Source organism: Marmota marmota, unplaced genomic scaffold, assembly GCF_001458135.2.
Source record: "Marmota marmota marmota unplaced genomic scaffold, marMar, whole genome shotgun sequence".
Lineage (NCBI taxonomy): Eukaryota > Metazoa > Chordata > Mammalia > Rodentia > Sciuridae > Marmota > Marmota marmota.
This window is the reverse complement of record NW_025999968.1, coordinates 61825334-61841639: the sequence shown is the minus strand read 5'-3', so window position 1 is coordinate 61841639 and position 16306 is coordinate 61825334. Positions and strand designations below refer to the sequence as shown.

Here is a 16306-nt window from a genome sequence, read left to right as displayed (position 1 = left end):
CCCTGATAATATTGGGATCTAGAGTGCCATTAAGCGGCCATTTAGAGTCATTGTCCAAAGGATATTGAGGCCAGATCTGATTGCACAAGTGGATAAGTTTTGTGGGGTTTAGGTCCAGGGTGAGAGAGCACTGAAAACCCAGGCCCCAAATAAAAGACCACCTATAGACTCAGTTGACAATAGGGATCAGCTGTAGCTGTGAAAGGTGCAGCTGGGGTGTCCCCAACCGCACACTAACCCTGGGAGTGCCAGATGTTTCAACGGTCATTTCCTGGTCATTTAGGTTGACTTTAGGATGGAATCCAGATAGGTGACTGGGGACGCCCAGTGACTCTCAAAGAGGGGAACGGACCAACCGGGGAACTGATCCTAGGTTTTGGCACCAAAATGAAGGGAAAGTGAGGAACGAGAGATGGGTAAGTGAGAAATCAAAAATGGAGACCAGGCAGAGACACACACCAGAGTTTGTCAGAGCTGATAAATAAAGGCTATCCCCCTATAGGAGAGAGAGGCAAAACAGGCTTGGGATCTGGGACTTCATGCATCAGGCTCAGGAATCAGAGCTCGGTGGGTCTTAAGCAGATGGTTAAGGGTTGGGTTGGTGTGAGGGAGTGGTGAGCTTTTCTCTTAAAGGCCCTTGGGCGGGAAAGCAAACCTTTTCCTTAGAATGGTGGCTATCACTTAAGATGGCCAACCAGATGCTAAGCAGGGACCTTATAGTCTTTCTTTCCACTTTTTTCTAGGGCTGTGTACTGAGAGGGAGAGCAAGGGGCTGGGGGTGGGAAGCCCCTTCCTCTTTTTGTGTTCACTAAGCTGCAGCTGGAGTGGCCTAAGATGGAAGCTGGCTGAAGTAGCTCTCAGCTCCCTTCTCACCAGAATAGGGTGGAATGGGGAGGAAAGAATGTCAGGTGGAGTTTTATTTACACCTACCAACCGGATTGGAGCATCCCAGGGTGGGTCTGCTGCAGATGGAGTCTCTGAGGCTGGGACTTAGGTCTAATCGGGCCCCGGGGGCTTGGTTGGGTGGTGACTGCTCTGGAGATGTTAGAGCAACACACCCCTAGGGCCTGGAAGCTGCCAAATTCTGTCTGGGGTCTGGAACCCAGGAGCTTCCCAAGAATTCCACTCGTGGGGCCCAGGAGCCAATCCTCCACACCCTCTGCTGCCCATGAGCACAGCCTTCCCAGGCTTAATCCCTGACTGTGGACACACCCTCCTGACCTGCTTCAGCTGTTCACATAAACTGCTAGACTGAAAGGGAAGCAAGCTGGACTCCCCTCTGACCTTCTGACTTGGATTCCCCTGGGTGCAGTCCTCTCTGTGCCTGTTTCACCAGTGTTCTGCTAGGTGTGCCCTAGGCTATGTGGAGGCGCTGGCTGGGACCTGACTCTGCAGCAGCAGCGGCAGCATAGCCGCCTCAAGGTGGCGCCACCAGCCAGTTGGGAAACCGAGCACTTTTCAGGCACCACTGCACAGTGCAGTCTCTGGCTCAGCTGAGTTCAGGCTGCTTTTCTGACCTCAGGTGTTTCTCTACTACATCTGCCCGTCAGGTTTCTCTCTGTTCTCCCTCCCTCTGGGCTGAGCCAGTGCTGCCACCAGTGCGCAGCTGGCTGGGCTCCAGTGGAGTCTTCTTTGTTTAATGCACCCAGCTTTCTGAGTCTCTGAGACATTCTGACTGTCCAATACTGAATTTTAGTGAAATCCTTGTTTCACCGCCCTCATCCAGAGCAGGGCTCCACTGCTTGAATCCCGAACCACCGAGTAACCACGGCCTCCCTCTATTCTGCCATCTTGAGGCAGCTTTTTTTTTTAATTAATGTTTGTGTGACATATATTAATGTACTTTTACCTTTAACCTGTGTCTTTTAAATTTTTCTTGGGTTTCTTATAAAAAGCGTATAGTTTGGTCTTGCTTTTATATGCATTCTGTCTTTTGTTATGTTTATATTGTTTTCATTTGATATAATTATTGAAATGCAGATAAGAATGTAGAAGTATGTTTTTCCTCTTTTTTTGTCTGCTAGTGGATTATTTTAATCCTTTTTTCCCCCCTGGGTTGTTGGCTTATTACTTACATATAAAAATATTTTTTCTCTTAGTACTTGCCTTAGGGTTGATGATGCGATCTTTAATTAGAATACCTTTAAATAATAGCATACTGCTTCAGGTGCAGCATAAATTCCTTATCAGTGTTTTCCCCAGTGTTAATCACACTTACTTACTCCTGCTCCTCAGGGTCATCTGAGTCTGGTTCTGCTGATTATCACTTGATAGACTACCCCCCTCTCTCCCAGTACTGGGAATGGAATTCAGGGCCTTGCACCTGCTAGGCAAACATTCTGTGCTGTGTCACATTCCTAGCTGTTTTTACTTCTATTTTGAGACAGGGTCTTACTTAGTTGCCCTGTGACCCTCCTGCCTGGGCCTCCTGTTTACTTGACTGCTCATTATAAGTGTTGATAAACTATTGGGCATTGTGTGTAGGGCAGTAGGGCAAGGGTTTAGCCAGCTTCTTTTTTAGAGGCACATACAGATTGGGGAAAGCAGAGATATTCAAGGGAGAATGCGAGATGTGCCTTTGTGGTACAGCAGGGAATACACATCGAGGGGAGAAGCCAGGCCTTCTCGAGAGCAGGCAGTAGCCTCAGCCAATGCTTCTATACTGGGACAGATAGTAAATATTTTGAGCTCGGTGGCCACAGATGGTCCCTGTTGCACATTATTTTTTGTTTTCTTTAAAAAAAAATCCCTTTAAAATTTTAGAAGTCATTCCTATCCCAGGGTTTATTACAGAAACAGGGCATTTGTTGCACTTGGCCTTTAGACCCTATTGTACCACCCTGTAGAGGAGACTGGTGTAGGTAGGTGGTGTTTACACCTGGGAATGGCCACACCTCTGTTCTGATGTCGTGTTTAGTGAGCTGGCTTTGGGTTTGGGCATTGCCGTGGTTACCATCTATTTGGCTGGAGTCAAATTCCTCTAGCCTTTCCTTGAGCTCAGGAGGAGGGCTGAGTGGTAGTGTCTTCACCCTTGGCTTGTTAGCCCTCTTTATTATCTGTGTCCCAGAGGGCCTCTTGCCATCCTTTTGCTCCTGTCCCAGGTACAGTTATGAGGTATTTGCTGGCCAGCTGAGGGAGGAGGACATGTTGTTTTGGTTCCTCTCATGGCCACCGTGCCTGTGTGGTGGGTGTTTCCCACAATCCTGTCCTGGTTTTGTGGTAACCATCCCATCCCGTGCCTTGGCAAGTAGAGAATGTTTCTCATCCTTCTCCCAGAGTAGGAGGACTCCTATGGTCTGTGCTCAGAATGGTTTCCTGCCCCTTCCTTAGGAAGGAGCAGAGTTTCTTTCATCTTCCCTCTTGTTCTTCAAGGGTGTGATGGTGTGGCAACTTTCACGGAGGGATTGTCCATCCCACTGGCTTCTTGAAATGTAGTTCTAAGAAGAAGTTGCTAGTTTTTTTGTTTTTTTTTTTAATTAGGTATATATGACAGCAAAATGCATTTTGTTTCATTGTACCCAATTGCAGCACAACTTTTTATTTCTTTGGTATACACAATGTAGCTTCACACCCTATGTGCAGCCTTACATGTATCTAGGGTAATGATGTCCATCTCATTCCACCATCTTTCCTGCCCCCATGTACCCCTTTGCCCAATCAAAGTTCCTCCATTTTCCCCATGCCTCCCCACTCCCTGTTTTGGATCAGTATCTGCTTACCAGAGAGAACATTCAGTCTTTGGATTTTTGGCATTGGCTAACTTCACTTAGCATGATATTCTCCATCTCCATCCACTTACCTGAAAATACCATGATTTTATTCTCTCTTTTTTTTTTTTTAAATTATTTTTTAGTTGTACACAATACCTTTATTTGTTTATTTATGTGAACCCAGGGCCTTGCATGTGCTAGGCGAGCACTCTACCGCTGAGCCACAACCCCAGCCCCCAATTTTATTCTCTTTTAATGCTGAATAATATTCCATTGTGTATATATACCACAGTTTTTTTTTTTTTTTAAATCTATTCATCTATTGAAGAGCATCTAGGTTGCTTCCATAGTGTTTTTTTTTTTTTTTTTTTAAAGAGAGAGTGGAGAGAGAGAGAATTTTTTTAATATTTATTTTTTAGTTTTCGGCGGACACAATATCTTTGTTTGTATGTGGTGCTGAGGATCGAACCCGGGCCGCACGCATGCCAGGCGAGCGCGCTACCACTTGAGCCACATCCCCAACCCGCTTCCATAGTTTTAGCTCTTCTGAATTGAGCTGCATGAACATTTGATGTGGCTGCATTACTGTAATATGCTGATTTTAAGTCCATTGGGTATAGACTGAGGAGTGGGACAGCTGAGTCAAATGGTAGTTCCATTCCAAGTTTTCTACAGAATCTCCATACTGCTTTCCAGATTGGTTGTACCAATTTGTGGTCCCACCAGCAATGTATGAGTGTGCCTTTACCCCCACATCCTCACAAACATTTGTTGTTGTCTGTATTCTTGATAACTCCCATTCTGACTGGCATGAGATAAAATTTTAGAGAAGTTTTGATTTTCACTTCTCTAACTACTAGAGATGTTGAACATTTTTTCATGTATTTTGATTGAATGTATATCTTCTAGAAGTGTCTGTTCAGCTCCTTAGCCCATTTATTGATTGAGTTATTTTTTTGTTTGTTTGTTTTTTGATATTAAGTTTTTTGAGTTCATTTTGTATCCTGGAGTGGCAAAAATTTGATTCCTGTGTGACAAAAATTTGCTCCCAAAGTGTAGACTCTCTGTGCTAGTTTTGAGCCTGGCTCCAATATAGTACTGTCAAGGAGTGAATTCATGGCATGTCAGAGGTTTCCAACAGAGAAATGGCGGAGTTGGCTCCATCCTGGTGGAGATGATAGGCTTGAATTGCACTGTTGTCTTGGTCCAGCTGTTCTTTAGTGACTCTGGGAGAATTCACATGGAAAATAATGGAATTCGGTATGAATATTACAGCCCCTGATATTGGGTAACTCAGTGGCCCTGCATAGAATCTCTGTCTATATGTTGTCTCTGGGAGATTTACTGCAGTTCAAGTGAAAATGAAATATCTTTTAAAACAATTGTATGAATAGGCAGAACTGTAGCAAACAACAAGGAAAGTTGTTGTGTTAGTCAGCTGTACATCACTGTGCAAAATACCTGAGTTTATCAACTTTAGAGGAAGAAAAAATTATTTTGACTCAAGGTTTCAAATGTTCTGTCCATGGTCATGAGCCCTGTTACTTTGGACCTGTGATGAGGTGGTAAATCAGGTGGGAACGTGAGGTGGAGGAGGGCTGTTCACTCATGGCAGCTGGAGAACAAAGACAAAGGAAGGAGCTGGGGTCCCTCTGTTCCCTTTAGGGGCACACCCCTGATGACCTAACCTCCTTCCACTAGGCCCCTCTCCTGAATGTTTTCCCTCCTCCTTCTAGTGCTGTGGGAACCAAGCCTTCAACGTGGGCCTGTGGGTGACACTTCCAAACCCCCACAGCAGCCCTCATATTTCTAGTTTTAAAATTATAATGGTTGTCATATTTGAAGGCAGTTACTAAGTAGACAATGACTGTGTTTTATTGTGCTGATTTTACATCAAGAAGTGACTTTCTGGATTAGCCTGTAGTTTCCTCAGCTGGAAAGAACCCTTGTGGGGCAGGTTATTGAGAAGTTTTTACTAACCAGAAGTGACACCTTTTTCCTTAGATCCAGATGCAGAGGTGTGTCTTCACGTACTGAGGCTAGTCCAGTCTGTGGTTCTGGAACCAGAAGTCTTCTCCAAGTCAGCCTCCGAGTTCCGGAGCTCCCTGCCCCTGCAGCGCATCCTGGCCATGTCTGAGAGCCGCAACGCCCACCTGCAGACTGTGGCCCAGGAGCTCCTGGAAGACCTCCGTGCCTTGGAGCAGGATGTATAGGTGCACTTGGCCACCAAGGGGCTTGGTGAGAATGCCAGTGTCCCTCCCCTCCCCAGGTCCCTCACTTTGTATTCAAAGCCATCACCGTGTGCTGTGTGTTAGAGACAGCTATCTGCGATGGACTAGAGATGGACGTGAATGATATGTATCCCACATCTGTGCTATGTAGAAGAGCCTTAGAGCAGCGGCTTGCTGCTCAGTAGACTACCATGACCTGTAGGTCACTGCACAGATGGAGATTAGATAACCCTCTACCTCATGGTCAGCATTTTTCTAAGATACATTTCTTTGAAAAGCAATTCATTCTCTCTAGTAATTATAAAATCTCCAAAATGCAGGTTTACCTTTGTGACCTTTTGGTGATCTTGCTATTTCAGATGACATTGGACATTTTAGCTCTTTATTTTTTGTGCCTCTTTTATTTTTGAATAAAGAAAGTCAGATGAGTCAATGTGTGACTACTGTTATGCATTAGGAAGTGGGTCTCTTTGTATATCAGGGTGCATATACTTGCTTGGTACAACAGACTCCTCCTTACGGTTGGTTTGTCCTTTGACTGTTAACTGAGAAGTCCAGTTTTTCTTATAAAAGACATAGGAAATGGCGGTTAGAACACATGCGGTTAGTTGCGATTCTTTAAACGTAGCTCTGTTCCCCTTTGTATGGGTGTGTGTGTACCCCTGTCTGTCTGCTGGTCATATCCAGCTTATTCGAGGCTGCTGGTAGAGGATAAAGGAGAACATTCAGCACCTCTCAGATTCCATGATGCCTGTGAGAGAGAGCTGCCATTTAAGTCAACTCTCGCAGCCACAGTAGGGGACATACTCTGTCTTTCTCCGGAGCTGCTTCCTTCAGTGCTTTACTGCAGGGTGCTGGCTCTGGAATTCCTGTGAGAGCTAAAACAAATGCAGATGTCCCTTTGCAGTGGCAGCCTAAACACGCTTACAAGCTGTTCCTGCTGTGTGTGTTTGTAGAGGGCCTTCATTTTCTTTTAGGTGGATTTTTAGAGACAGCATCCCATTTGTGGCTGAGGCTGAGTGCAAAGCATAGAGGAAGGCATAGTTGCTTGGATCTCACAAGCCAGCGAGTTGTGGAGCTCCAGCTTATCAGAGCCAGGAGATGTAAAGGGCAGTTTAAGGTGCTTGGCAACAGACAAGGTCCTTCTGTCCGGTGTGGTTCTATAGGTCCCGATTACTGGCAAATAAAAATGAGGATGTTGCATCTTGGTACTTACTCTAGCATGGACTGTCATCTTTTTAGTTGCTGCTCATTTGATAGAGTAACCAGGGGATAGACTAGTGTAGTTAGTTTGTGCTGCCTCTAGAGCTACAGGGGTTTTCCTTTTAATAGTGGGGTCACCAGTGTGTAGAAAGGCAAAGGGCCAGGCCTGTGAATGCAGCATAGTTGGTAGTTAGTAGATGGATTCTAGGAAGGACTGTTCCTTCCTCTGATTCTGAAGTGCTGTGGATAACAAGAGTTCATTGCAGTTCCCCTCAGGCGGAGGCATGGGGCAAAAGCTGGTCCTCAACCAGTGTCTCATGGACTATGCTGGAGGCCAGTCTCAAGGAATGTTTTCCTCTAGTGTTCCTGTTCTTCAATAGGAAAACACAGCTTCCTTAAGTTTTCTGCATCTGGCAACCTAAAGACAACCTAAAGACACTTGGTTTAAAGAAAAAAAAAATCCATAGAAGCATGTGCTTTGTATCTTTACTCTTGTGAATTTTAAAGTCAGAAACAAAAGCAGAATGTTAGTGTATATATTTTTAAATTTGACTTTCAAAGAATTTCTCATATCTTTATTAAGTTAAGGAGCACTCCCTATTGGCACTGTCACTTGGCAGGTGAAGGTGCAGAACCAGCTGGCCCTACCTTCCTGTGCCTTACCATCCATCCTGCTTTCTGTCAAGTACGAGAGCTGAGGTCCTTATAAAGATGCAGAGTGCTCTGTGTCTCTGTTGCCTGGAGACCTGGCATGATCTGGGATATGCATGGAGTTGTAGAGTCCTGCTAGCTCCTTGCTGTGTCTTTCATTTATTCCAGAGGACTTCTTTGTTTCTTTTCCTTGGTACTGGGGATGGAACCCAGTGGCCTGCTACCATTGAGCTCCATCCCCAACCCTTTTTATTTTATTTTGTTTTGAGACAGGTTCTTGCTAATAAGTTGCCTTGACTTATAATCCTCATGAGTCACTGGGCTCACAGACACGCACCACCACACTTGTTGTTCCAGAGGATTTGTAAGTTGTGAAAGTACCAAGCACAGGTCTGTGGCCTGGAGAAAGTCAGGCCAAGGCAAGGCCAAGGAGGGATTGTAGAAACAGTTGTAAATGTGCCCTCTACACTGATTTCCCCAAGTTTTCCACTACTTATTTTTGCCATAACTCTACTGTGAATTGGAAAGTTGATAAATGTTGACTTATTAATTTTCTTTTTTTTTTAATATTTATTAATTTTCTAAGTGTCCTGTAATTGAAGTTTGCTGGTTTCTTTGTTTTGTTTTGTGGTATAGACGCATCTCAGAAGGACTCTTCTGTTCAGTGTGAAATCTTGGGTAAAGATGCACAGTGTCTGGCATCCCACAGGGCAGTGGCAAGCATATACCCCCTGAGAATTAATCTTGTAGACCCTTGACTGTCTCTGTTCTCTGGGAGTGTGTACATTTAAATTTATCTCCAGATGTAGAATAAGAGATTGGAGTCATTTGAATATGCTGGTACATGTTACAAAAGGAAAAAATGTTTTTCTGTTTTTTATTTGTGATATGTTACTACTAATAAAATATACCTAATGTAAAAATTGACCACCTTAAATTAACCGTTATTATAGAATTCAGTGGCATTAAGTGTGTTCCAAGTGTGGAAATGTGAAACCTGGCAGGTCAGCAGTCTGACTCCACCCACCAGTAACCATCACACTGTTTGTTGAACTTTTTCTTCTTCCCAAGCAGAAACTCCATACCTATTAAATGATTTCCCATTCCCTAACCCTTTCTCCTTCCTCCCCTCATACTCCCTCCTGTATCTGTCTGTGAACTTGACTATTCTGAGCAGCTCAAGTAAGTGGAATCACAAAGCATTTCTCCTCCTGGGTCTGGCTGATTTCCCTGAGCCTAGAGTTCTCAAGCTTCACCCGTGTCGTAGCATGTATCAGCTTCACTCATTTTCATGGCCATATAGCCCATCTTGCATATGTGTCATGTCGTGTTTGTCCATTCCTCTGTTGATGGACACTGGGTTTTTTCCCACTTCCTGGCTGCCAACCATCTGCGTGTACAAATATCTGTTTGAATCTCTGCTTTGAACTCTGTAAGCTGAACTCAGCAGTGTGCAGTTGCTGTCGTACAGTAGCCTGTGTTTAACCTTTTGAGAAACTGCCAAACCGTGTTCCATAGCAGCTGCACAATTTTACCATCTATCCAGCAGCAATGCCCAGGGGTTCCGACTTCTCCGCCTTTGCACCAGTACTGTTTTATCTTCTGGTTCATTGATAATGGAACAAGTGGTGGCTCACTGTGGGTTTAGTTACATTACCTTAGTGACAATGATGTTAAGCTTGATCTCAGTGGCCATTTATCTTCTTTGGAGAAAGGTCAAGTCCTTTGCTCATTTTTGAGGAGGATTGTTGCTTTTCGTTTTTGAGTTGCAAGAGCTCTTTACATATTCTCTATTTACCCCTTATCAGATATAAGATTTGAAAATTCCACCTACTGTGGGTAGTATTTTCACTCTGTTGATGTTACTCAGGAGTTGTAAATTTCGAAGTGGTTCAATTTATATCTTGTCTGTGCTTTTGGTGTCTGTGCTTTTATTATCAAATTCATGGTCATGAAAATTTTCCCCCTTATTTCTTGCATTTCATAAGTTTTATCTCTTCAGTTTAGATTTTTGATACCTTTTGAGTTAATTTTTGTGTTTTTTGTTGTGAGAATAGATCTCACTGTGTTGCCCAGGCTGGTCTTAGCATCTGGGCTGCAGTGATCCTCCTATCTCAGCCTCTTAAATAGCTGAGTCTATGGTGCCATGGCACTGTGCCAGCTCAAGTTAATTTTTCTTTTGTTACGAAGCCAGTGTCTAATGTCTTTCTTTTGCATGTGCATATGCAGTTTTCCCTTCACCATTTGTTGAATTTTGTAATTGTCATTTTAAAATGTTTTTGCAAATATGATATTCAAAACTGAAAAAATCTTGTATAGTATACTCATTATATTTTCAAAAGTATTTTATTTCACAAGTAACTTTTATCCTGAGGAGTTTTAATTGTTCCAGAAGAGTTCTCTATGGTGCTGCTTATTCTTCCATAAAGGGTACCCTTCATGTTCTCAGAATATACACAGAGTGACTGTCAGTTAGAAAAAACAATGTTCACTCATTTACTCTATTATGGTTTTTTAAAAAATATTTTTTAGATGTTGATGGACTTTTATTTTATTCATTTATTTATATGTGGTGCTTAAAATCGAACCCAGTGTTTCACACAAGTGAGGCAAGTGCTCTACCACTGAGCCACAACTCCTAGCCCTATTATGGTTTTTAATTGAAGGCATAATTTGCAGCTTCAGTTTTAAGACTAAATAGTTTTATGCAGAGTATTTCTGTGAATATCATGAAGCTTCCCAGGAAGCAGGAAGAGGAATTGAGGCCTTGAGAGTCCTTGTCTGAGGTTGTGTCTGAGGTCGAGGGGAGGGAGCACTCTGGTGTGTGCCGGGAGGCTTCCTGTTGCCTCTCAAGTGGTAGGTAGCAGGATGTTGGAAGGTGGGGCCGGGGAATATGGAGGTACATTTTTAAATGTAAAAGAACTTAATTCCATTCTAAGATCATTAGATGGCACACTGCTTCTGTCCATGTTGCCCTCCCCAGCCTTCCCACTTAAGTAGTAGGAATCCATCATGCCAACACGGGCAGACGAGTCAGTCTCCAAATACATTTTCCCAGGGTAAAGCCTTTGCTCTCCCCACAGACTTGGGCCACACTCAGCCTGAGGCCCAGTGTTTGGGTTCCCATCGGATGGCCTCTGCCTAGCTGCTGTGCATACAGGTGTACTGCACAGTGGCCAGCACAGAGGTGACAGGTCCCTGCCAGAGGGAACGTGTTGCCCACCCACCTGCTTGCCCTGAAGGAAAGTGCCTCCTTGGGGTTGCCCTCTCTGTTGCTTGCACCAGCAGACTTATCTTTCAGTTGTGCCTCATATCTACTCTTTCCTTGAATTATAAATTCTTAAAACAGTATTTCTTGGCTCTTGTGGAGTGATAGGCCACTTTGAGAATCTGATCAATCTCCTCTACACAGAAATGCTCATAAACATGTATCCACCATCTCACATACAATTTCTGGGAATTTGTAGGATCCTGAGATTGCTAGCTTGCTGGTAAGCAGCCCTCTGCTCTGTACTTGAGAACCACATTTGTTGACTGTGTGTGGCCTGGTGCGGTGCCAGGAACATCATGAAGCACTGTAGCATTGAAAGCATTTAGTAATGTCACGACTTTTCTGACATGTCAGGTTCCCACATGATGTGCAGCCCGGTAGCTGGACATAAGAGTGCTGGTTTTCTTTTGGTAGCAGAGGGCCTGTCCTTGGTTTGCTACAGCTCACTCAGTACTCATGCCCACCCTTGTGATGTCAGCACTCCCAGCCACACGCTGCAGGAGGGGACATTGGAGCTTGTGCAACAGAGCTTCTCTTTGCATCTGCACTTCTCTGTGAGGACCCTTGGTCACACCTGATGTCACAAACCCCTTCCTTGGTCTGTGTCCTCATCTAGGCCACCGACCAGGCTCATGCTTTTGGTATTTATAGTTCTGCCAATGAGTAGTTTGGACCCTCTGACAGAGGGTCTGCAGCCTCACTCGCTGGCATGCTTACTCTGTTGCTACCAGAAGGCCATTGGCTCCAGAGTGAAGGAAGGAAGTGTGGGGGCAGACAGTGAGCCCTATAGCAGCAGCCCTTCAGTTTCCTACCCAAGGCCTGGACTCGGCACGTTGATCCATGACAGGCTCCCATGGCTGCCTAGTCATATGATAGCATTTAGAAAAGATGGGAGACATGTAGATTAATCATCCATATTAAAAACAGGTTTTTAAAAGATTCTGTTTAATATCTGCAGGTCAGTGGGAGAGGAGGGGAGGAGTAGGGAGGATAGGAAGGGCAGCAGAATAGAATAGACAATATGATTGATGTATGTACATTCCATGTATGTATTATATGTCAAAATACATTTTGCTGTCGTGTATGACTAAAAAAAAAATAAATCGTATGGTTAAAAAAAATCCTTAAAAAAATATCTGCAGGTCAGCTTATAAAATTAACAGTTTTTCCTGTTTCAGTGAGCTGCTTGCTCATGGGTTGCTACAAACCAACATATGTTACCTTTGCCTAGAAAAATCAAGTACGCCTGTCTCGGTGTTTTGTTGTTGTTGTTGTTTTTTAGATTCTGCAGAGCCAAGGCAAATGAGGCCAGGAGCAGGTCAGACTCCCCTCTCTATATTGGAAATACAGGGAGCTGCCCCCATTGCTGGACAGGCAGGCCTAGCCCAGTGAGGTGCCCAGGCCTTAGGGGCAGAGGTGAGATGCCCCCACAATGGCTCTGCTTCTGCTTTCTCTTGTTTTGTAACCAAATGCTGCTGAAGGAGAAGCGGAGGGCAGCGGATGCTCAGAAAAGATCACTTAGGGTGGATGGAACATGAAATTCATCAAATGGGCATTTTTCTTGGAGCTGAAAGCCTCAAAGCTGTTTTTGAGCAGGACCATCTTCATGGACTCCTTATAAAATGCACTGCATACCTGAGCCTCTGCGCACATGCTTGACATTTCCTGCCTCAATGAGTCAGTGCCCTGACTCCAACAGCCGAGCCAGGGAGGTGAGCTTTCCACATTTTGTGCGAGCACCACATTCTGGCACACAAGTACACTTCCTGCCTATGAGAGTAGCAGTTGTGCCTCACTTTTGGATGAGGTTTCCTACCTCTGCGTAACCATAGTTCTGTGTGGTGGTGGTAAAGGGGGCAGGGATGTATTGCATACATCCCCTGGGATGGTCACAGTTTGGCACTGAGCAGGGGACAGGGAGGGAATCCCTGAATGTCTAGATTGAGCTGTGGTCCTGCCTAGAGTGCGGCTGTTGCAACATACGACTAAACCAGTCAGGGTCATCCAAGTGAATTTTGGTTGACTAAATAAAGACACAGACACAGAAAGTATCTTTTTGGGTTCAATGACTGCTTCTCAGTCACAGCTCCCACAAGGGGACCAAGGCAGGCATGAAAGAGAGGGATCACACCTCAAACCCGGGTTTTACTGGGGAGAAGCCATTCAAATGAGGCAAGGGGTAGGGTTACAACAAACAAGTGGGTGTAATCCAACCCCATGTGGTGGCACCCACTCCTGGAGCTGCACCTCTCTTATCTGGGCGGAGGTGAGGTCCAGTTGCATTGCAGTACCTCAGTACCTCTTTACTCAGAACTTAAAGGTGTGTACATAGCTCCTGTCCAGAGCTGTTCCTGACATGCGGCCTCTGGGGGGTGTGCATGGGTGTGTATTGGGGGGGCACTCTATTCTGTATTTGAGGTATGCTGTGTTAGGGATGTGGCTGTGCAGGAAGCCGAGGCCTGTTGGTTTACAGCAGGTCTTTCTGGTCTGTGAAAGGTGCCCTTGAGAATTGTTCAAGAGCAGTTGGGTACTAGTTTGTGCTACCTGCTCCCCAGAGAGCCCTGCCCCATGACTGGTTTACCTTGGAAGGGAAAGCCACCAACACCCAGGCTGGCTCAAGTTCTGCCACCCTGCTGGCATCCCCTTGGACCCGCCCTCCATGGCTTAGCTTGGCCCACCAGAGCCTGAGAGCCAAGAAGAAAGAAGCCTTTCCAGGGTGGATCCTGCCCTAGACGCCTCTGAGCTACTGTGCTGCTCTGTGCTTCCCACATCCATGCACGCCAGGGGCCTCTTCACAGCCCTAGTGCCTCTCTGACCCTGTGTGCTGGAGTCAGGAAGGGCCACAGTTCAAGCCTTTCTAATGATGTCTCTGGTGAATCAGTGGAATGAGCCACAGGTGTCTCTGTGTGCTGCCTTGGGAGATAAGTGTCTTTGGCCAGGGTACACTCTTATACCTGTTCTTAAATCCCATGAGACACTGTCAGGAATTTGCCACAAATAAGAAGGCCTGAGCTCCATGTGTAGATTTCTTTCTAGGAGAGGAGGGACACACACACAGACGGGACTCAAGAAGAATTTGTGTGTGGGAGGTGGCCTTTCTGAGAGGCGGTGGCCTCCAGGGCATGTTCTCATGTCACGAAGTCACGTGAGTTGGGCTGCTGAGCCCATTGCCAGTGTGTGGTCCAGAGCTGCCCTTGCTCCTGCATCTTAATAAGTGACCCGTGGCAGCTGGAGTATTTCCAGAGTTCACTGTGGTGTTCGGGAGCCCCAGCTAAGGCTTTCTGGTGTGCTGGCTTCAGGCTTTAGGGCTAGAGTTAGGGTGCAGGTGAGCATTTCCCCATCTGATGGGGCCAGAGGCCACTATGGCTACTGGACTCCCATGGGCCCAGGAGATACACCTTGCTTTGTGGACCCTGGAGATAAGGCCAGATTTCTGGGACTGCATTAGCTGCTTAACTGTTTTTGGCTATAGACCAGATGTACCTGCTCAGGCATTTGGTCACGTCTGCAAAAGCCTATGACAAGTGACAGAGACTATCTCAGAGCCCTGTAGGACAAATCTGAAACCCCTACTCAGGAGAGTCCAGCTGAGTGTTAGTCAAATTTGCATTGCTCTCTTAAGAACAAACTCACAATCCACTGACCAGAGACCAGAGCAGAAGGCCAGCTGGATGCAGTCATTGCACCCTGTGGCTATCTTTGCTCCTACTTGTCTTTGGACCAAAAGCCCTTTTCTTCATTCTGTTTTCTCTGCCTGAAAGAACCCCAATTTCTGGAAGCTGCCGGAATAAAAGCTCTATGTTCAGGTTCAAGGAGCTAGATTCACAGGGGAAAGGAACGCACCCTGTCCTGGGCAAGGTGTCGAGGCTTTGGGGTGAGAAGTCTGTCTCTGAGGCTCACACGTGCCTGCTGACCAGCTCCTCTCTCCTCCCCATCCCATGCAGTTTCAGGGGTACTGTCTATGCCCAGCTGACGTGATCTTGGAGGCTCCAAGTAAGGAACAAAACTGCCTGTCCTTTTCCCAGCTCCTGATGCTATCGTCTTGTCTCATAGGAAACCCTGACTGATGTCTGGGCAGGTGAAAAGCCTTCCTGTTTGTCCTTTCAATTAGTCACACTCAATTCTGGGCCATGCTGTCTGTTCTTGGCACTGATCCCTGGCCCTGGAGGGTACGAGGCAGCCAGTGGGGCTTGCACAACACAATTCCAGGCTGTGATATGGGATTTCTTCCCTGTAATTTGCAACCTCTGCTGTTACTCAGCACACATTTCCTAATTTTTTAGTTCTTTCAGAACACTTTGACCTGGGCTATACCTTGTGCTGTTCTGGAGAGGTGGCCTTCACCTCAGAGGGAGGAGGCTCAAGAGCTGCTATGGTGGGGAGGGCTTGGCCCCCTTCCCAGGGGCTGCAGTTCCAGCCTGAAGCCCTGTCTCTCTGTGTGCCTATGGGTGAAGTAGAAGTCTGGCCTTTCTTTGTCCAGAATAGATGGCGCTGGGCCGCATGAGCCCAGGTCCCTCTGCCACGTGGAGTGTTTGCACCATCACCGAGAACAGGAATGGTGGGCAGCGTGATGCTACTTCAGGGTTCTCAGGGGTCAGGGAATGTGTGCACGGACTAGAGTTTAAGTTACTCCTGTTGTTTCAATGATCTGTTGCAGCAGGCTCTGAGCAATACACCACGTGAAATAGAACATCTCTCAAGGCTTCCAGACCTGCTGCATACCCCTGGGCACTGAAGCTGTCCCCAAGTGCTCAAGCTTAGGACTCAGCCTTTGTTGAGGTGGCTCAGCAGGTGCTTTCCATGCTGGTGCATGTCTGGAACCCCATCCAGAGCAAACCCATGGAAAGTGGGGGATGAGGTGGTAGGTTTGGGTCCCCTTGAAGAGGAGAATCTATCTATTCCCACAGTGACTCCAGTTGCCACAGGCCCTTCTTCCCTTCAGGTTTGACAGCTTTTCATCTGAGAAAGTCTACTTTCAGAGCAAGATAGAATGAGCAGGACTGTATTCAAGAGCCAAGTGGTCTTTCCCTTCTGGCCTTAGAACTTGTCATATGACTTTTGCCTAAATTTTCATTCTTTTCTTCTGACTGCCCTTTGTTTGAGCTCCTGTTCAAATGCATCTACATGTCCTTGGCATCCCAAGCACAAAAGAGTGGGGAAGATTCCAGCCAGAGACATGAGTGTGCTTGCAGACAGCATCGAGTAGGGACACGTGGCCACCCCTACCCAGCAGGGCTCAG

General features: G+C 46.0%; 1 protein-coding gene across 3 annotated transcripts in view; it reads left to right on the top strand.

Moving 5' to 3' along the window:
• Nucleotides 1-6374, top strand: part of LOC107136525 (heat shock transcription factor 2 binding protein) — a 67448-nt gene extending 61074 nt beyond the window's left edge. For 2 of the 3 annotated variants that reach the window (XM_048803749.1, XM_015478827.2), the window contains one exon: nt 5715-6374. In XM_048803749.1, the coding sequence (XP_048659706.1) occupies nt 5715-5923 (209 nt within the window). In that variant the 3' untranslated portion in view covers nt 5924-6374. The remainder of the gene's footprint in view (nt 1-5714) is intronic. The other variant, XM_048803747.1, reaches the window with a different exon arrangement.
• Nucleotides 6375-16306: the final 9932 nt, after the last annotated feature.